Source organism: Salmo trutta, chromosome 12, assembly GCF_901001165.1.
Source record: "Salmo trutta chromosome 12, fSalTru1.1, whole genome shotgun sequence".
In the NCBI taxonomy this organism is placed as follows: domain Eukaryota; kingdom Metazoa; phylum Chordata; class Actinopteri; order Salmoniformes; family Salmonidae; genus Salmo; species Salmo trutta.
The window spans coordinates 50,711,995-50,732,610 of NC_042968.1; the positions used below are offsets into that span (position 1 = coordinate 50,711,995).

Consider the following 20,616-nt stretch of genomic DNA (forward strand, 5'->3'; position numbering starts at 1 on the left):
ACATCAAGGTAATCCACAGAAATTGTATCCATGTGCATATTACTCCAAAAAGCTGTCTCCTGCAGAGAGGAACTATGGCATTGGCGATCGGGAGCTCCTGGCAGTGAAGTTGGCATTAGAGGAGTGGAGACACTGGATGGAGGGCGCCAAGGACCCATTCGTCATCCTCACCGACCATCAAAACCTGGTACATATGGACAGCGAGGAGGCTGAATCCAAGCAAGGTGAGCCCTATTCTTTACAAGATTTGACTTCACGCTGACCTATTGCCCAGGTTTAAAGAACACCAAAGCCGATGCCCTGTCCCGCCTCTACGATTCAGGCGAGGGTCCTGTCCAGAATGCAACCATAATCCCTTCCCATTGAGTCATAGCCCCTGTGGTCAGGGGCGTAGATGTGGACATCCACCAGACTCTGGATAGGAGGCCTGCACCCACTACCTGTGCTCATTGAGTGCATCTACGTTCCCACGGGGATAAGGGATTGGCTGCTGACCTGGGTGCACACAGCTGTTTTTGCCTGACATCCAGGTATTTCTCGCACTACCCAATCTCTCTCCAAGAAGTATTGGCGGCCTACCTTGGCGCAGGACGTTAGTTGCTAAGTCAACTCCTGTTCTGTATGTGCTCAAACTAAGTCCCCCCGGCACGCTCCAGCAGGAAACTCCTTCCCCTTTCCTTGCCTCATCATCCCTGGTCTCATCTATCCATTGACTTTGTCACTGATCTCCCCTTTGACGGTTTCCCAACCATTTTGGTGGTTGTGGATAGATTTCCTAAATCCTGTCGTTTCATTCCTCTCTCTGGTCTCCCTACTGTTCTCCAGGTTGCTGAGGCACTATTCCAGCAGGTCTTCCAGCATTATGGCCTTCCGGAGGACATTGTGTCCGATCATGGGTCCCAATTCACATCACAGGTGGAGAAGCTCAGGTCACTGTCAGCCTCACCTCCGGGTATAGGCCGGCAGGTGGAGAGGATGAACCAGGAGCTGGGGAGGTTCCTGATGAGTCACTGCCAGGACCGGCAGGGAGAGTGGGCCCGATTCCTTCCATGGGCAGAATACGCACATAATTTGTTACGTCACTCCTCCACCGGGCTGACTCCCTTCCAGTGTGTTCTGGGTTTTCAGCCGGCTCTGGCTCCGTGAACCCCAGGCCAGACTGAAGCTCCTGCAGTTGATGAGTGGATCAGGTGCGCAGAGGAAGTGTGGAGCCGTCAGAAGGAGCAGGCAGATCGCCACCAAAGTGAGACTCCCGTGTTCCATCCTGGGGATCATGCCTGGCTCTCTACCAGAATCCTTCCACTCCGCCTGCCCTGCAAGAAGCTGAGCCCCCGGTTTGTGGGGCCATTCAAGGTTCTCCGGGGGGCCAAGGAGGTGATGTATACCTTACCGGTGACTACCGTATCTCACCTTCTTTTCATGTCTCTCTTCTCAGGCCGGTGGTTCCTGATCCTCTGGCTGATGCTGTCCCCCACGACGCACCTCCGACCTCCTGGACGTTGAGGGAGTTCCCGCCTATGCCGTTAGATACCTACTGGATTCCCAACGTCGTGGGGGTTGGCTCCAGTACCTGGTGGACTGGGAGGGGTACGGTCCAGAGGAGCGGTGTTGGGTTCCGGTGGAGGACATTCTGGATCCCAATATCATCCATGATTTACATCTTCGCCTTCCGAGTCAGCCTACTCTTTGTCCTCGGGCCTGCCGTGCTTCTACACCTGCATTGCTTGCTGTTTGGGGTTTTAGGCTGGGTTTCTGTACAGCACTTTGAGATATCAGCTGATGTTACAAGGGCTATATAAATACATTTGATTTGATTTATTCCATGTGTAACTCTGTGTTGTTGTATGTGTCGACCTGCGGTGCTTTATCTTGGCCAGGTTGCAGTTGTAAATGAGAACTTGTTCTCAACTAGCCTACCTGGTTAAATAAAGGCAAAATAAAAAAATAAAAGTGATGAGCTTGGAGGGCACTATGTTGTTGAACGCTGAGCTGTAGTCAATGAACAGCATTCTCGTGTAGCTGTTCCTTTTGTCCAAGTGGGAAAGAGCTGTGTGGAGTGCAATAGAGATTGTGTCATCTGTGGATCTGTTGGGGCGCTTTGCAAATTACAGGGGTCCTTTCAAAGCATTTCATTGTTACAGATGTGAGTGCTACAGGGCGGTAGTCATTTAGACAGGTTACCTTGGCGGTCTTAGGCAAAGGGACTATGGTGGTTTGCTTGAAAGGTATTACTGACTGGGTCAGAGAGAGATTGAAAATGTCAGAGAAGACACTTGCCAGCTGGTCAGCGCATGCTCTGAGTACGCATCCTGGTAATCCGTCTGGCCTTGCGGCTTTGTGAATGTTAATCTGTTTAAAGGTCTTACTCACATCGGCTACAGAGAGCGTGATCATACAGTCGTCCAGAACAGCTGGTTCTCTTACGCATGGTTCAGTGTTGCTTGCCTCGAAGTGAGCATAGAAGGTATTTAACTCGTCTGGTAGGCTTGATTCACTGGGCAGCTCTCAGCTGGCTTTCCCTTTGTAATCCGTGATAGTTTACAAGCCCTGCCACATCCGACAAGCGTCAGAGCCGATGTAGTAGCATACAATCTTTTATGGTGATTTTCTTTTATCTGAATGGCTGTTTATTTACAGTCTCATTGTATGATTATGTACCCAAATTAATGTTTATTTACAATTTAATTTGTATAATTTTGTCAGCTCAAGGTCAGCTCTCTGCAGTTGAGATGTATACTTATATATTTTCCGATAATTCTGTCTAGCTAATCTAGCTATTATCATCACCACTGGACCTCTCTTATTGCTCACTAACAGGTATGTAAACAAATTTATTCACAAAATTAGAGAAATGCGATTTTTGTGCATATGGAAAATGTCTGGGATCTTTTAATTCAGCTCATGAAAAATGGGACCAACACTTTACATGTTGCACTTATATTTTTGTTCAGCATATTTGTTTCTTTTTCACCATTTTAATTTAAAACAATCACAGCAAGGTAGTTAATTGTTAGCTAGAAATTATTTGATATACGCTCCATTCAACAACCCAATCTGAAATTGTAGTGAAGGTCTGTTGCAATATACTTTCACAACTTACTCATGGATGTGGAGATAAGATGTTGGATTACTAACATCTGTGAGGGTCTCATTTTCTTAACAAAACACACACTTCACCATCCAATACACACACTGCTAGGCCTCTCACCACTCAAGCTGAGTCAAGTGTTTCACTTGGCAACCAGGAGAAGACAGGCTGTTTAAAGTTGTAACATAGACACAGGGAGTCGAGAAGCAGGTACAGGTGGTAAGTTTAATATAACAAGTAACATGGAATGATACAATGTAGGAGTAGCGTCTAGACATGAACAACAGAAACAATACTGCCTGGAGAAGGAACCTAAGGGAGTGCCAGATAAAGGAGAGGTAATGAGTGAGATAATGGAGCCCAGGTGAGCTTACTGATGAAGCGCAGGTGTGCGTAATGATGAAAGCCAAGTGTGCGTAAAGACCGGTGGTTAGTAAACTGGTGATGTCGAATGCTGGAAGGGAGGAGCGGGGATAGACATGACAGTTGCTGCGCAACAGCTTTTTCTATAAGTTTTGAGAGGTATAGTTTTTTATATTTTCTGGGTCAAGGTTTGGCTTTTTCAAGAGAGGCTTTATTACTGCCACTTTTAGTGAGTTTGGTGCACATCCGGTGGATAGAGAGCCGTTTATTATGTTCAACATAGGAGGGCCAAGCACAGGAAGCAGCTTTTTCAGTAGTTTAGTTGGAATAGGGTCCAGTATGCAGCTTGAAGGTTTAGAGGCCATGATTATTTTCATCATTGTGTCAAGAGATATAGCACTGAAGGAAAAAGGAAACCGCACACTGCTCTTGATAGTATCACTGATATTTAATAAGCTTACGTATCGGCCTCACGGCCTTCATCAGAGCTTTTGTGAATTTAAAAAAATCAGCACCCCTATGTAGACCTAACCCCATCCACATCCGTTCCACGCATGGAAAGGGGTTGAAGGCAAAGGAAAAATAAATAAGTGCTACCAAACATAACGATATGCATTTCACAAACACTACAAAAGTGTATAAATAAGACGCATTAAACACGTCCATAAAACCACAATAAGGACATAGCAAGTTTTCATTAATCATTGGGTACATCGTACAAAAAACATCAGAGTAATCTTAAATAGGCACATAATTCATGTTCAAATTCACAACATAACATACATAGGCATTTCATCATTAATGTGCTTGGCCCTCCTATGTTGAACATAATAAATGGCTCTTGAAGAGGGGTATGACTGCGGCAGCTATCCAATCTTTGGGGATCTCAGACGATACAAAAGAGAGTTTGAACAGGCTAGTAATAGGCGTTGCAACAATTTCGGCAGATCATTTTAAAAAGAGAGGGTCCAGATTGTCTAGACCGGCTGATTTGTAGGGGGTCCAGGTTTTGCAGTTCTTTAAGAACATCAGCTATCTGGATTTGGGTGAAGGGGAAATGGGGGCGGCTTGGGCTATTCGATGCTAATGCAGAACGCCACAGGATGTTTTTGTGCTGGTCAAGGGCAGTCAGGTCTGGAGAGAACCAAGGGCTATATCTGTTCCTGGTTCTACATTTTTTGAAAGGGGTATGCTTATTAAGCCTGTTAGGGCTAGGGGCAGTATTTACACGGCCGGATAAAAAACGTACCCGATTTAATCTGGTTACTACTCCTGCCCATTAACTAGAATATGCATATAATTATTGGCTTTGGATAGAAAACACCCTAAAGTTTATAAAACTGTTTGAATGGTGTCTGTGAGTATAACAGAACTCATATGGCAGGCAAAAACCTGAGAAGATTCCATGCAGGAAGTGGCCTGTCTGACAAGTTGTTGTTCTTCTTGCCTCTGTTTATTGAAGACTGAGGATCTTTGCTGTAACGTGACACTTCCTACGGCTCCCATAGGCTCTCAGAGCCCGGGAAAAAGCTGAACGATATCGAGGCAGCCCCAGGCTGAAACACATTATCGCTTTTGACAAGTGGCCGATCAGAGGACAATGGGCTTAGGCGCGTGCCCGAGTCGACCCCATGCTTTATTTTCTTTCGTCTGTTTACCTAATTGCAGATTCCCGGTCGGAATATTATCGCTTTTTTTACGAGAAAAATGGCATAAAAATAGATTTTAAACAGCGGTTGACATGCTTCGAAGTACGGTAATGGAATATTTAGAATTTTTTTGTCACGAAATGCGCCGTGCTCGTAACCCTTATTTACCATTCGGATAGTGTCTTGAACGCACGAACAAAACGCCGCTGTTTGAACATAACTATGGATTATTTGGGACCAAACCAACATTTGTTATTGAAGTAGAAGTCCTGGGAGTGCATTCTGACGAAGAACACCAAAGGTAATCATACTTTTCTAATAGTAAATCGGAGTTTGGTGAAGGCTAAACTTGCTGGGTGTCTAAATAGCTAGCCCTGTGATGCCGGGCTATCTACTTAGAATATTGCAAAATGTGCTTTCACCAAAAAGCTATTTTAAAATCGGACAAATCGAGTGCATAGAGGAGTTCTGTATCTATAATTCTTAAAATAATTGTTATGCTTTTTGTGAACGTTTATCGTGAGTAATTTAGTAAATTGTTAGTAAATTCGCCGGAAGTTTGCGGGGGGTATGCTAGTTCTGAACGTCACATGCTAATGTAAAAAGCTGGTTTTTGATATAAATATGAACTTGATTGAACAAAACATGCATGTATTGTATAACATAATATCCTAGGGTTGTCATCTGATGAAGATCATCAAAGGTTAGTGCTGCATTTAGCTGTCTTCTGGGTTTATGTGACATTATATGCTAGCTTGAAAAATGGGTGTCTGATTATTTCTGGCTGGGTACTCTGCTGACATAATCTAATGTTTTGCTTTCGTTGTAAAGCCTTTTTGAAATCAGACAGTGTGGTTAGATTAACGAGAGTCTTGTCTTTAAAATGCTGTAAAATAGTCATATGTTTGAGAAATTGAAGTAATAGCATTTCTAAGGTATTTGAATAACGCGCCACAGGATTCCACTGGCTGTTACGTAGGTGGGACGATTTCGTCCCGCCGGCCCTAGAGAGATGGTGAGGAAGGCACTTTTAAATAATGACCAGTCATCCTCTACTGACGGGAAGAGGTCAATATCCTTCCAGGATACCCGGGCCAGGTCGATTAGGAAGGCCTGCTCGCTGAAGTGTTTCAGGGAGCGTTTGATAGTGATGAGGGGTGGTCGTTTGACCGCAGACCCGTTACGGATGCAGGCAATGAGGATTGCTGAGATCTTGGTTGAAAACAGCAGAGGTATATTTGGAGGGCAAGTTGGTTAGGATGATATCTATGAGGGTGCCAGTGTTTACGGATTTGGGGTTGTACCTGGTGGGTTCATTGATAATTTGTGAGAGATTGAGTGGATCAAGCTTAGATTGTAGGATGGCCGGGGTGTTAACCATGTCCCAGTTTAGGTCACCTAGCAGCACGAGCTCTGAAGATAGATGGGGGAAATCAGTTCACATATGGTGTCCAGGGCACAGCTGGGGCAGAGGGTGGTCTATAGCAAGCGACAACAGTGAGAGACTTGTTTCTGGAAAGGTGGATTTTTAAAAGTAGAAGCTCGAATTGTTTGGGTACAGACCTGGATAGTAAGACAGAACTCTGCAGGGTATCTCTGCAGTATATTGCAACATCGCCCCCTTTGGCAGTTCTATCTTGTCGGAAAATGTTATAGTTAGGAATGGAAATTTCAGGGTTTTTGGTGGTCTTCCTGAGCCAGGATTCAGACACGGCTAGGACATCCGGGTTGGCAGAGTGTGCTAGGGCAGTGAATAAAACAAACTTAGGGACGAGGCTTCTAATGTTAACATGCATGAAACCAAGGCTTTTACGGTTACAGAAGTCAACAAATGATTGCGCCTGGAGAATGGGAGTGGAGCTAGGCACTGCAGGGCCTGGATTAACCTCCACATCACCAGAGGAACAGAGGAGGAGTAGGATAAGCGTATGGAAAAAGGCTAAAATAACTGGTCGTCTAGTACATTCAGAACAGAGAGTAAAAGGAGCAGATGTCTGGGCACAGTAGAATAGATTCAAGATTCAATAATATACAGACAAAGGTATGGTAGGATGTGGATACAGTGAGGGTAAACCTGTGCATAGAGTGACGATGAAAGAGATATTGTCCCTAGAAATATCATTTAAACCAGGTGATGTCACCGCATGTGTGGTTGGTTGAACTAAAGTGTTAAATAAGGCGTATTGAGCAGGGCTAGAGGCTCTACAGTGAAATAAGGCAATAAATACTAACCAAAACAGCAATGGACAAGGCATATTGACGTTAGCAAGAGGCATGCGTAGCTGAGTGATCATAGGAGTCCAGTGAGTGGCTTCAGGCAGCTTGCGGGCCGGGGCTAGCAAGCTAACAGAAGGGCCTTGGAGGGACGTCGTGATGGAAGAAAGTCTGTTGTGGCCCCCTCGTGCTATTACGTCGGCAGACGGATCAGCAGGGCTCCGTGTGGTAAACCAGGCCAATTGGCAAAATAGGTATAGTGGCCAAAGAATTTGTCGGGTGGGCCTCTTAAGTTAACAGTCCGATGTGCTCTGGACAGCTAGCAGGCTAGAATGCTAGTGGATGGGATTTCAGGGGACTAGGTTTCTTCCTAGGATTTGGCCTTTCTAGGGAGTTTTTCCTAGCCACCGTGCTTCTACACCTGCATTGCTTGCTGTTTGGGGTTTTAGGCTGGGTTTCTGTACAGCAATTTGATATATCAGCTGATGTAAGAAGGGCTATATAAATAAATGTGATTTGATTTGAATTTGTCTCCCATTGTCTGTTGGAAAGCACACTGAACCATGTTTTCGTCTTGGATTTTGCCTGTGTTTAGCTCTATTCCGTTTCTTTTTATCCTAGAAATCTCCCTAGTTCTTACCGATGACAAGCATACCCATAACATGATGCAGCCAACAAATAATATGAAGAGTGATACTCAAAGATGTGTTTTGTTGGATTTGCCCCAAACAAAACACTTAGTATTGAGAACACAAATTAATTTCTTTGCCACATTTTTTGCAGTTTTACTTTTGTGCCTTAATGCAAACAGGATGCATGTTTTGGAACATTTTTATTCTCTACAGGCTTCCTTTTCACTCTGTCATTTAGGTTAGTATTGTGGAGTAAGTACAATGTTGTTTTCTCCCATCACAGCAATCAAACTCTGTAACTGTTTTAAAGTCACCATTGGCCTCATGGTGAAATCCCTGAGCGGTTTCCTTCCTCTCCGGCAACTGAGTTAGGAAGGACACCTGTACTGGGTCTTTATAGGGACTGGCTGTATTGATACACCATCCAAAGTGTAATTAATAACTTCACCATGCTCAAAGAGATATTCAATGTCTGCTTTTTTAAATCTTAACCATCTACCAATAGGTGCCCTTCTGTGCGAGGCATTGGAAAACCTCCCTGGTATTTGTGGTTGAATCTGTGTTTGAAATTTACTGCTTGACTGATGGACCTTATAGATAATTGTATGTGTGGGGTACAGAGAAGAAGTAGTTAATTCAAAATCATGTTAAAATCTATTATTGTACACAGAGCGAGTCCATGCACCTTATGACTTGTTAAGCACATTTTTACTCGTGAAGGGGTTGAATATCAAAGGGGTTGAATACTTACTGACTCAAGACATTTCAGATTTTCCTTTTTAATTAATTAGTAAACATTTCTAAGAACATAATTCCACTTTGACATTATGGGGGTATTGTGTGTAGGCCAGTAACACAAAATCTCACTTTAATCAATTTTAGATTCAGGCTGCAACAAGAAAACATGGAAAACGTGAAGGGGTATGAATACTTTCTAAAGGCACTATAGCAAAGACTGAGGGAAACTTACAGCAAATTAAAAATTGCCCTTGAAGGTTTGAAAAAGTAAAAGTAAATGTATTGCCCAGACATGTTTACCCAATTTCCTTTTACAATTTACAACGAATGCAATACATTGTTTCAACTTTAAAGCCACGCTCAAGAGTAGCACAGGTGGTGATGGATAAATTCAGTTCAAGGTTAGTCAAATGGATTAACCCTATGAAAGCTACCCGTGAACCCAAATCGCACCAGGTAACCTGTAGATTAGTAGCAGTGTGTGAAGATGCCACTGGCCGTCCACTCATTTATAATCTTGTCTTTGGTCCCAAAGGTGGTGGTGAGGGAGTCTATACTGGCCGCTTGGACCTCGATACGCCCCTCCAGCTCAGACAACACTGATTCGAGATCAGCCAGGGACATCTGGAACACAGGAAGACATCAGTTTTGTGTTTTTCCATCTAATGGTTAAATATTACGATTTGTGGAGGGTAAACTGATTCTAGATCTGTGCCTATGAATGACGAGCCAACAAAACACCCAAAAAGTGATACACCTTGAATGAGCAGGGGTGTTAGTGTGTTCTTTTAGTTCACTTTGAGTTCATTCTCCCTCTTCAGAGCCTTTTTGAGAGCATCAGTCTTCTGAGCTAGCTCCTTATTCAGGATGACCAGAGAATTCTTGGTGAGAGGGACCTTCTCCATGTTGTCCTCGTTGTTCTTCTTGGAGAGCGGCACTACAGAGAGGGACAGAGCAGTTTAGGACAATGTTAGTGGGTTACCTTTCCCAGAGAGACTAAAGAAAGCAACGTTCAACCCAAAGTTTTCCCTCGTTTCCTGAATGCTTTGAAAATGCCTTCGTCCTCAGCTTGAAGTCATTGGTCTCACATTACTGGTGACCTGTCTGTAGCTCAAGAGATACGAGTCTCTCACCTTCCCTCTCCTCCAGCCTCTCCTGCAGCACTTTGATGGTCTGTCTGCTCTCCATCACCTCGGGCGGTGCAGGCTCCTTCTGCCCTAACTCAGCCAGGAACTGGTCTCTCTCCTGCCCACGCTCCAGAAGTTTCTTGAAGAGTAAATCAAATGTTTAACACACTGGAGCTCTCTTGTTCATAACCTTGTAATTGAATAACCTTGCAATTATCTTTATTCAACGTTATTCTACGAGTAGCAATTATTGCAAGGGAAATCAGGGATGATGTGTGCAGGCTTTTGTTCTAGCCCAGCATTAACACACAAATAACCAAAGTGTCTTCCATTTTGAGTGCGTTTGAGTTGGGCAGGAGCAAAATCCTACACATAGGGAAGCCAGCACCCATCTAAACTCTTAAAAATGACCCCCACACTTTACAAAGTAGTCATTTTTTTACAATGCATCTAACCAAATAACTGAGTAGCGCTTTCGGTCCCACTTACGTTGATGATGGAGTCCTTCTCCGTCAGCAGGGCCCTGAGCTCGGCAGCCTCCAGGTAACCCTCCTGTGTTGCCTCGGAACTCTGTTTCTCTGCGAAGGCCAGCTGCTGCTGCTGGACAAACAGCTGTCGCTTCAGCTTCTGGATCTCCTGGTTGCGCTCAGACAGTGTGCGGTTATAGTGCTGCGCTGACTCCTGGTAAGACAACACAGACATGAGAGATCATAAAACTAAACCTCCTGTAAAAATGACAGATTATTGGGTGTAGATGAATGTGTCTGAGACAGATCGGAGGATATGAACGTATGTGTGTGTGTGTGTGTGTGTGTGTACCTTGAGCAGCTGGTCGTTGCTGCTGATGGTGGACAGCAGGCCCTCCACGGTGCTCTTGTTGTTCGCCACCATCCTCTCCCGGGCCTTGACCGCCTCCGCCAGCATGGCCTCTGTCACCTTTAACCTCTGACCCATCTGCTCTGCAAGGTCACAGGCCTGAGACTGGGACTGACTAAGCAGGGCATTCGCCATCTCCTACACACAGAGAGGGGGGTGGAGAGAGACGGAGAGAAAGAATGAGTTGAATATATATTTTTGTTGAACCTTTATTTATCCTGCTTTGTCCCTTGGAGATAAACCTTTTTTCCAAGAGAGACGTGATCTAAGATGGCAGTATATTATTACTGTATGACTGTATCGAGTGAGTGTCCATTTTTGTGGGTATTATTTTTTTTTTTACTACTGTGTTGTGAGTATATTTCAAACTGTGTGTTTGTCTATGTGTTATGTGAATGTACAGTACCAGTCAAAAGTTTAGACACACCTACTCATTCAAGGGTTTTTCTTTATTTTTACTATTTTCCACATTGTAGAATAATAGTGAAGACATCAAAACTATGAAATAACACATATGTAATCATGTAGTAACCAAAAAAGTATGAGATTCTTCAAAGTAGCCACCCTTTGCCTTGATGACAGCTTGGCACACTCTTGGCATTCTCTCAACTAGCTTCACCTGGAATGCTTTTCCAACAGTCTAGAAGGAGTTCCCACATATGCTGAGCACTTGTTGGCTGATTTTCCTTCACTCTGTGGTCCAACTCATACCAAACCATCTCAATTGGGTTGAGGTCGGGTGATTTGAAGAATCTCAAATATAAAATATATTTTGATTTGTGTAACACTTTTTTGGCTACTACATGATTCCATATGTGTTATTTCATAGATTTGATGTCTTCACTACTGTTCTACAATGTAGACATTTGTCAAAATAAAGAATAAACTTTTGACTTGTACTGTATATCTACGGAGGTGTGTACGTAAGTATGTGTCTATGTGTGAGTGAATGAATGAGTGGGTGGGTGGGTGGGTGAGTGAGTGGGTGGATGGGTGAGTGAGTGCGTGCATTAGCATATTTCTTAGTGTGTGTCTCAGCAGCCTACCTCCATGTCCTTGGTCTTGCACTCCAGGCAGAGCTGCAGCTGGCTAATGATGGCGTCCTTCTCCCTGCAGGCCCAGTTCAGGTTGTCCTCCACGTCCTGCTTGGCCTGCTGCAGGTTTTTCAGCATGTTCACCAGGTGCTGTAGCTCCACGTCCTTCTCCTTTATCAACGTGTCAAAACTCTGGAGTTAGGGAGAGAGAAAATGTGTGAGACCAAGAGGTGTGAAAGATAGTGCCGTCTGAGACTTCATTGAACATGCTTTTTAGCCCATGACTAAGGCAAGGTGGAGCTATCACCATCAAATCCTCTCAGATCCCCACAAGTGTCTAGGGATTGCAAACAGTGTGAGCACTGAGCAGTCAAGGTAGTGTGAACAGCACTAGTGGTCCCTACATTGATGGTGTCCTCGTTGTAAGACAGCAGGTTGTTGAGTCTCTCCAGGTCCCTCGCCTTCTCCCTGAGTGACAGGTGCAGCTGGTGGATCTCGTTGTCTTTCTCTTCTAGTGCCGCAAACTTATCATCCAGCGCTTGCTGTGGAGGAGCAATACAACAGGCTGATAATGAAGACTGTAGATGCTTGCAACATTCTTTGTCAGATGAGACGGATCTAGAACACGAGAAAAAGTGTGTGTGAGTGAGTGAAATATTTTATTTGAAAAAGACATTGATAGAAAGCACACCTCCAGAGCCTTCTCTTTCTGTTCCAGTTGTTCTTGCAGCTTTGACAGCATGGTGTCGCTTCCCCCAGAACTTCTGCTCTGATCCATGTCTCTTGTTATGTTCATGTACTCCTGAGAGGAAGCGAGAGAATAGACAGAGAGAGGAGGTAGAGAAAGTGAGAGAAAATAGAGTGTGAAAGTTAGACAAGGAACAATATAGAATAGAGACATAAAAAAAAGAACAAGTTCCTGTGCTAGCACACCGTCTTTACCTAGTTTCACCCATAGAATCTATAGAATGGGCCTCTCCAAATGGTCAGGGTTAGAGGCTCTAAACCCCATCTATAGATTATATTTCCATGGTTTCACCTAGTTTCTCTAGTTCTTAGACTATCCATTTCTTCTTCACTGCCGTCCTGCATTATATCTCTCTACCTGCAGTTGCTGCTCCTTGTCGGTCAGGCAAGTGGTGAGGCGCTGGATGGTGACCTCGTGGCCCTGCAGCCTCCTCTTGGTCTGCTCCAGCAGCTCCTGGTACTGCTGCTTCAGGCTGCTCTCCCTCTCGCCCAGCTCCCCGGTCAGTTTCTTCAGCTGGTTCTGCACCTCCTGGGGGTTACAACAATGACACTGAGTGGTTACATTGAAAATACGTATTTTCAATGGCTTTGCAACCAAAACCACATTCAGTATTTTCAACATCTTGTGCTCATAAGGTGCATTGATTACAGGTAGAGTCAGGAGTTTTCTTACCTGGTCGGGTCACGTGGTTAGCAAAACCACTGAAAATAAGTCACCCTCATCTTTTGGGCAAAGGGCTTTGGGTAATACCCTCTGCATTATATTACATGCAGCTAAAACCATGTAGTTATGTGGTAAAAAAAAAAACAGCAGACCTGCTGCCAGCTTGCCATTATCAAATCTTTCCCTCACAATGACACAATAGAAATTCCTCCCATGGGCTTACATTGAGGGCCTTGTTGACCTTCTTCTTCTGCTGCTGCAACTCCTTCAGCTCCTGGTCCAGCTGCTCCTTGGCCTGCTGCAGGTCGGACAGCTCCTGCTTCTGCCTGCCCAGGGAGCGCTGCAGCTTCTGGACCTCCAGCAGCTTGGTTTGGTGCTCACCTTGGAGCTGGGCCAGCTCCTCCTGCTTCTCCATGAAAAGGCTCTGGTGCTCCTCCACACCCTAGGGGAAAGCATGAAATTAGGATACAGTTAGAGAAGCAGGAGACCTCTTTTTGTCTTTTTAGTGTGTGGTGTGCGTGTTGAGTCTGCATTTGTGACCTTTTGTAAACACGCAGATACTGTACACACATTCAGTCCCTCCAGGACTTCAGGGGGATTTTATGTGATATTTGCGGACAAAAATGTTTGATTCTGACATTTTGCATGGCAATATGCAGTGATTTTCTCCAATTTGAAATTGCGAGCCCTCTTTTTGAACTGCGGTGATGTGTCAGTTTTATGTGCTAATATTGAGCTGATTTTAATGTTTTATGAAGTAACATTGCAGTGATTGGTCAAATTTGCAAGCCCTCGCAAAATATGGGGAGAATTGTTAATTTTGAAAAAAGGTTACAATCGCGGAATCCTGGAGGGACAGCACATTGGAATTACAGCAGAGTAGATGGACACACTACAGTTGCCTGTTCGATCTTACAATTCCTTTATAGGTGTTTAGCTAATGACATCATATGACATAGCAAGCCCGACTGCGCAGTGAATGACATGGCACACAGCCATTGGTTGATGAGTTTAGTGCGACTGCAATGTACTGAGCCTGGAACGTGGCCAAATCTAAGTGTCTGGTCTGACGTCTTGCCTGGTATTTCTGGAGCTGGGCTTTGTGCGCCATCTCTCTGGCTTTGGTTAAAACCTTGTCCCTGTCCTCAATCTCATGGTACAGCTCTTCAATCTGGAACACACAGACAGACAGACAGACAGACAGACAGACAGACAGACAGACAGACAGACAGACAGACAGACAGACAGACAGACAGACAGACAGACAGACAGACAGACAGACAGACAGACAGACAGACAGACAGACAGACAGACAGACAGACAGACAGACAGGTTAGTGTAACGATGTTACATAAGCCCTCAGTCTGCGTAACACAGATGGCATAGCATATGGGGAGAAACTATAATGGTCAACATTCTGTAATACATTGATATATTTATAACAGTATATTATCATTTCACATTATCAAATCGTGTTGTCATGGTCAACACTCATTGGAGAAAGAAAAGCAGTTGAAAAAGCAATATTCAAATCAACCTTACCTCTTTTTCTTTCTCCTTGAGCACCAGAGTGAGTCCCTGGATGGTTTTGTCTTGTTTCAGAGTCTTCTTTTTCTCAGAGGTGAGCTCGTTCTCAGTTTCCTCCAGTTTACCAGACAGCGCCTATTAAAACACACCAGGAGTCAGGGACCTCAAGTAGCCAGAACTGTAGATTAATCTGCCTCTAACATGTTAGATTGGTCATTTTCTCTTTCCGCCTCAATCTACCTTGTTGTTGTTCTGGGTGTCCTCCAGGGTCTTGGAGAGGTTCTGGTTGGTTGCTCTGAACTGGTTCATCTCCTCACTCAACTGCCTGTGGGCTGTCTCCAGTCTGCTCACCTCACTCTGCTGCTCAGTGAAACCCTGGAAAAGTAAAGCACAAGATTCAGGAATATTCATCAACAAAGAGGGATGAGTTGGCTAACAAAGGACAAAAGGACAGTGCGTTAACAGAGGGATTATTTATAGTATTGTGTCCAATACTAGGACACATGGGCACAGAACAGCTTTGAATCCCATTTAGTGTTTAATCTTTAATCATTCAAAACAATTTAGGATTCCAATTCTGTATAAATGCCACATGAGCGCAGCATTCAGTCTAGTTTAACCAGGCTACATTTCCAGGGCTTTTAGATTCTCTACAGAGTAAGGGTCTGGGCTGACTGGACTACCTCAACTCTGAGCGGCATGTAATCATCATTATACTCCTCAGTTAGGTCCTGGAGGGACTTCCACTCTGCCTCCCTCAGTCTGTGCCAGGTCCAAGGGGTGAGGCTGCGTCCTGGGGGGAGTGGCTGTCCGACGCTGGACCTCCTACGCAGTATGGGGATGCGGCTTCTGGGGGAACCTGGTACTTGTGGTCTGGGGATGGAGCGCAGCAGTTGCAGCAGGTCAGAGATGATGGAAGGCTGGGCTCTCTGGGGTGTGGTAGTGCTGGTAGCCGGGCCAACTGAGGGCGAACGCTCCCTCAATGGTATCTTCGACTCTCTGCACTGTCTCTGTGGCAGGGGGCACAGGGGTTCTGTTTGTTGAGGGTGGTCAATGTTGAGGGACTGGAGCGAGGCTGAGCGGAGCCTGGAGCCGGGAGAGGAGAGAGTACCCTTGCGGTAGACCAGGTCCAGGTAGATCAGGCTCCTGGAGCGGAGCCGTGCTGACTGGAGCCAGGGGTTCTTCACCTGGCACACCGGGCAAAGATCTGTCCCTGCTTGCACCCTCCTGGGGACTGAGCTTGACCGACCCCCTGGACCACTCGATCCACCCAGGAGGTCCATACTCACAGAGCGCCTCCCTCGACCATCCCCCTCTCCCGCACCTTCCTTGGTCTGCCCCTCTGACGTACGCTGCCCTCCCCCGTAATCCTCTGGGCTTCCACCACCTTCAGAGGACCTCCAGAGGGGGACCTTAACATTGTTCTCTTCCCCCACATCGGGCCTCTTAGGCAGGGGGTTATGGCGTCTGTAGACGTGGGCCACACACTCCTTCAGGTGCTCCCTCTCCTGCTGCAGCTGCTGCACCAGAGTGGCGTGCTCCTCCTGCAGTCTGCTTATCTGCACATCGCACTGCACCACGCGCTCCAGTGTGAACACACACTTGCCGCACAGGAACTCTGAGGCCTGGCCGTCAGGGTCGCGGTCGACCTCGTGCCCCAGCACGTGGGACAGGATGACCTGGAGCTGCCGCTTGCCCGACGGGTTGAAGATCCAGCGGCACTGGCTGCCAATGAGGCGCACGCCGCATACGCGGCACGGGTCCTTCATGGTGATGACAAGAGATCACAGTTCAGTACAGTGCAGCTCAGACACACTCAGATAGGCTCCTTGTATAAATGCTCCGATGTCCCACAGTCGTCAGCTTGCCAGCCATGGCACACAGAAAATGCTCTCTCTCCATCTCTGTGTCAGTGACAGCGCAGTAAGCTCACAGTTTAGTCCAACACAAATAGTGTCCTACAGACCCTAAATAACACTCCGCTGTCCCATGGTCATCTGCCTGCCAACCATGGCACACAGCCTACTCTCCCTCTCTCTCTGACTGAAGAGGAGAGACTGACAGAGCTCTTCCTGGTGAGATCAGATGATTAAGAGATCTGTCCCTGCTACCTATCCCCTAATCCCTCCTCCACTGCCCCACACATTCAATCAGACTAAATCCCCTGGATTCGACCCGCTGTGATCTCCTGTGTTATGGCTGGCTGCTGTCCTCGTAATCCTGCCCCATCAGACCCCTGGCCTGTCTACCCAGCCTAGCTGCACTCACAAGGACAACAGGCTCTGGGTTGGCCCTAGGTCTATACAGGTGAAGACTGACTTTGACTGGGGGTGGGTTAAGGTGTGGTAGTAGCTCGTAACCTTATCCTTGGCTGTCCTCCTGTAAATCTGATTTATCTCATTTGAGATTAAGAGATGGCCTCACCTGGTCCTCAGTCCTCTGTGCCACCACCAGAAAACATGATAGGACCACAGTGATATACTGCCTGACACCTTATGTGGGTGTCCCTCTCTGACACTTTCAAACACATGCACAAAATCTTCAACAACCCACCTGTGGCCTGGCCTCCTTTACCCACTTAAACCATCTAATCTGACAGACAGCCCAGGCAGAAACCAACAGGGGTTATATTTTTTATATAAAGTTCATCTATAAATAACCCTGTGAGGGCAACTCTCACTTGCTGGGTGCTACTGCTGTATTAACTTAATAGCCTGGGCAAAGAGTGTGGAGCAAACATGGGCACTGCCAGAGACAGACTTACAGATAGCGTCCACGTCCTACTCTCTTCTGATTTGCTCTGCTCCCAGTCACACCCCAGAAACAGACACACTCAACTAGAGTGGGCCTCTGTGACATATAGGCTAGGGCAGAGAGGCCCACTCACTCATTTGTAATAACTTCTGTGCAGTTGTGAAATAGATCACCTCCCTTCAAATAAATAACTCAACATACAGTACATGGCAAAGTCATAGTCGACTTGGAATAGTGAACTTGTTATTTTGACTAGGCCCTAAGTGTTTTCAGTGCTGCCTAGCACCTCTTTGACTTAAATATCTTTAGCCTGACTTGAACATCTTTACTGTCATTAACCCACATTTAGGCAGTGAAAACACACAGCTGTTTCAGAGGACATGGAGGAAGTTTTCCATGTTAACAACACAGCATCACAATGCCACCAAGAGGCAAAGCAACTGGTCATCTTATGCAACGATTATCAGATATACACTGCTCAAAAAAATAAAGGGAACACTTAAACAACACAATGTAACTCCAAGTCAATCACACTTCTGTGAAATCAAACTGTCCACTTAGGAAGCAACACGGATTGACAATACTTTTCACATGCTGTTGTGCAAATGGAATAGACAACAGGTGGAAATTATAGGCAATTAGCAAGACACCCCCAATAAAGGAGTGGTTCTGCAGGTGGGGACCACAGACCACTTCTCAGTTCCTATGCTTCCTGGCTGATGTCTTGGTCACTTTTGAATGCTGGCGGTGCTTTCACTCTAGTGGTAGCATGAGACGGAGTCTACAACCTACACAAGTGGCTCAGGTAGTGCAGCTCATCCAGGATGGCACATCAATGCGAGCTGTGGCAAGAAGGTTTAGTGTGTCTGTCAGCGTTGTGTCCAGACCATGGAGGCACTACCAGGAGACAGGCCAGTACATCAGGAGACGTGGAGGAGGCCGTAGGAGGGCAACAACCCAGCAGCAGGACCACTACCTCCGCCTTTGTGCAAGGAGGAGCAGGAGAAGCACTGCCAGAGCCCTGCAAAATGACCTCCAGCAGGCCACAAATGTGCATGTGTCTGCTCAAACGGTCAGAAACAGACTCCATGAGGGTGGTATGAGGGCCCGACGTCCACAGGTGGGGGTTGTGCTTACAGCCCAACACCGTGCAGGACGTTTGGCATTTGCCAGAGAACACCAAGATTGGCAAATCCGCCACTGGCGCCCTGTGCTCTTCACAGATGAAAGCAGGTTCACACTGAGCACGTGACAGACGTGACTGAGTCTGGAGACGCAGTGGAGAACGTTCTGCTGCCTGCAACATCCTCCAGCATGACCGGTTTGGCGGTGGGTCAGTCATGGTGTGGGGTGGCATTTCTTTGGGGGGCCGCACAGCCCTCCATGTGCTCGCCAGAGGTAGCCTGACTGCCATTAGGTACCGAGATGAGATCCTCAGACCCCTTGTGAGACCATATGCTGGTGTGGTTGGCCCTGGGTTCCTCCTAATGCAAGACAATGCTCGACCTCATGTGGCTGGAGAGTGTCAGCAGTTCCTGCAAGAGGAAGGCATTGATGCTATGGACTGGCACGCCCGTTCCCCAGACCTGAATCCAATTGAGCACATCTGGGACATCATGTCTCGCTCCATCCACCAACGCCACGTTGCCCCACAGACTGTCCAGGAGTTGGCGGATGCTTTAGTTCAGGTCTGGGAGGAGATCCCTCAGGAGACCATCCGCCACCTCATCAGGAGCATGCCCAGGCGTTGTAGGGAGGTCATACAGGCACATGGAGGCCACACACACTACTGAGCCTCATTTTGACTTGTTTTAAGGACATTACATCAAAGTTGGATCAGCCTGTAGTGTGGTTTTCCACTTTAATTTTGAGTGTGACTCCAAATCCAGACCTCCATGGGTTGATAAATTGGATTTCCATTGATTATTTTTGTGTGATTTTGTTGTCAGCACATTCAACTATGTAAAGAAAAAAGTATTTATTAAGATTATTTCTTTCATTCAGATCTAGGATGTGTTGTTAAGTGTTCCCTTTATTTTTTTGAGCAGTATATTTATTTCTTTCAGCAATATTTGGTCTTAGTTTGTGGATGGTAGAATTTAGACAGCTGGCAACTGGGTGATTTGCCAGGACAGCCCAAAAAGATTTTTGGTATCTTAGATTATTCTGGCAATTTGAAGCATGACAGGGATCTAAACTAACTTTTTCAGTTGGTGGCACCAGCACATGATTTCGTCGCACCAATTTTCTTATAAAAAAAGTATTATTGATAATGACCTGGCCTCTGTCCCATAACGTGCCTGCATTACCATAAAGAACCAGATTAAGAATTACTAGACATATTTTAAATTAGCATGCCCTTGTGTTTTTACATTAATTTGGATAGATTTATTATAACAGCAAAGAAGAGTGACTTAAAATAAAGTGCAAAATGTATTTATAGCAGATTTCAAAGTGCCATGTGTTCTTTCCTGCTAAATCCTATCGAGGGCATAATTAGGAAAATTGGTCAGAAAAGAAATAATGTCCAAAACGGAGATTTGTGACAGCAGTAGGTGGCGAGCTGCACTTGGTAATGAACTAAACACTGCCAGCATGTGATAGCTGTGACGTCATCACTGAGATATTAAAGGGACAGGCTTTCTTACACAGCCACCCCAAATGTCTGCTATGACATTCTAACCAGATGGAAAGTCTGTTCTAGGCGAATGGTCCAACACAATGGCGAATGGTTCTTCTGCATCGTCATCAAGGATGCCTGGGAGCTGCACCAGCCTGTCTACTGGTCGTAGGTAAGTCCGACCTTTGACCTGGATAGCAGCAAGACCTAATACCTCCATCAGCTCTGGGGTAAGTATGAGTCACCTTCCCAACAGGCCTGAGAGCTTGAAGGAGCTGAGGGTCCACGATGAGAGCCACTTGATCCACAGTAAGTTGTCTTCCATCCTTCCTCCACTACTGTCTTTCCTGTAGACTTGGCAAGTAATAGTGAACAAACTGGGACCAAAGGTGAACTGCAAGTACTTGGCCATTGCCTCCATCGGCATTTCCCTAGGATGTTACTGGAGTCATACAAAACTTGAGGAAGAGATGCGTTGTATCGTCCCATGAGTAGGAGGCTTGTTGTGACAGGATCTGGATCTGCGACATCGGAGGAGATGTACCCGAGGGGTTGTGCATTCAAGATTCCCTCCACTTTGGTA

At 45.9% G+C, this 20,616-nt stretch overlaps 1 protein-coding gene across 1 annotated transcript; it reads right to left on the reverse strand.

Annotated features, from left to right (window-relative positions):
- Positions 1 to 8,798: 8,798 nt before the first annotated feature.
- On the reverse strand, positions 8,799 to 16,685 carry LOC115202723 (myomegalin-like). The gene is made up of 13 exons (XM_029766783.1): positions 15,343 to 16,685; positions 14,900 to 15,034; positions 14,675 to 14,794; positions 14,211 to 14,303; positions 13,356 to 13,574; positions 12,827 to 12,997; positions 12,413 to 12,523; positions 12,126 to 12,263; positions 11,734 to 11,913; positions 10,631 to 10,825; positions 10,301 to 10,492; positions 9,818 to 9,950; positions 8,799 to 9,621 (listed from the first exon to the last, which is right to left on the reverse strand). Exons 1-13 carry the CDS (start codon positions 16,426 to 16,428, stop codon positions 9,473 to 9,475), a joined length of 2,922 nt encoding a protein of 973 aa, XP_029622643.1. The 5' UTR covers positions 16,429 to 16,685; the 3' UTR covers positions 8,799 to 9,472.
- Between the last annotated feature and the right edge of the window lie 3,931 nt (positions 16,686 to 20,616).

Bases quoted from the DNA above. Each gene is read 5' to 3' on its own strand.
- LOC115202723 (XM_029766783.1), bottom strand. From the start codon at position 16,428: ATGAAGGACCCGTGCCGCGTATGCGGCGTGCGCCTCATTGGCAGCCAG. The intron at 15,035-15,342 runs GTAGTCCAGTCA...TTACTTTTCCAG, and splicing joins ACATGCCGCTCAGAGTTGAG to GGTTTCACTGAGCAGCAGAG. The intron at 9,951-10,300 runs GTAAGTGGGACC...TTACTCTTCAAG, and splicing joins AGAAGGACTCCATCATCAAC to AAACTTCTGGAGCGTGGGCA.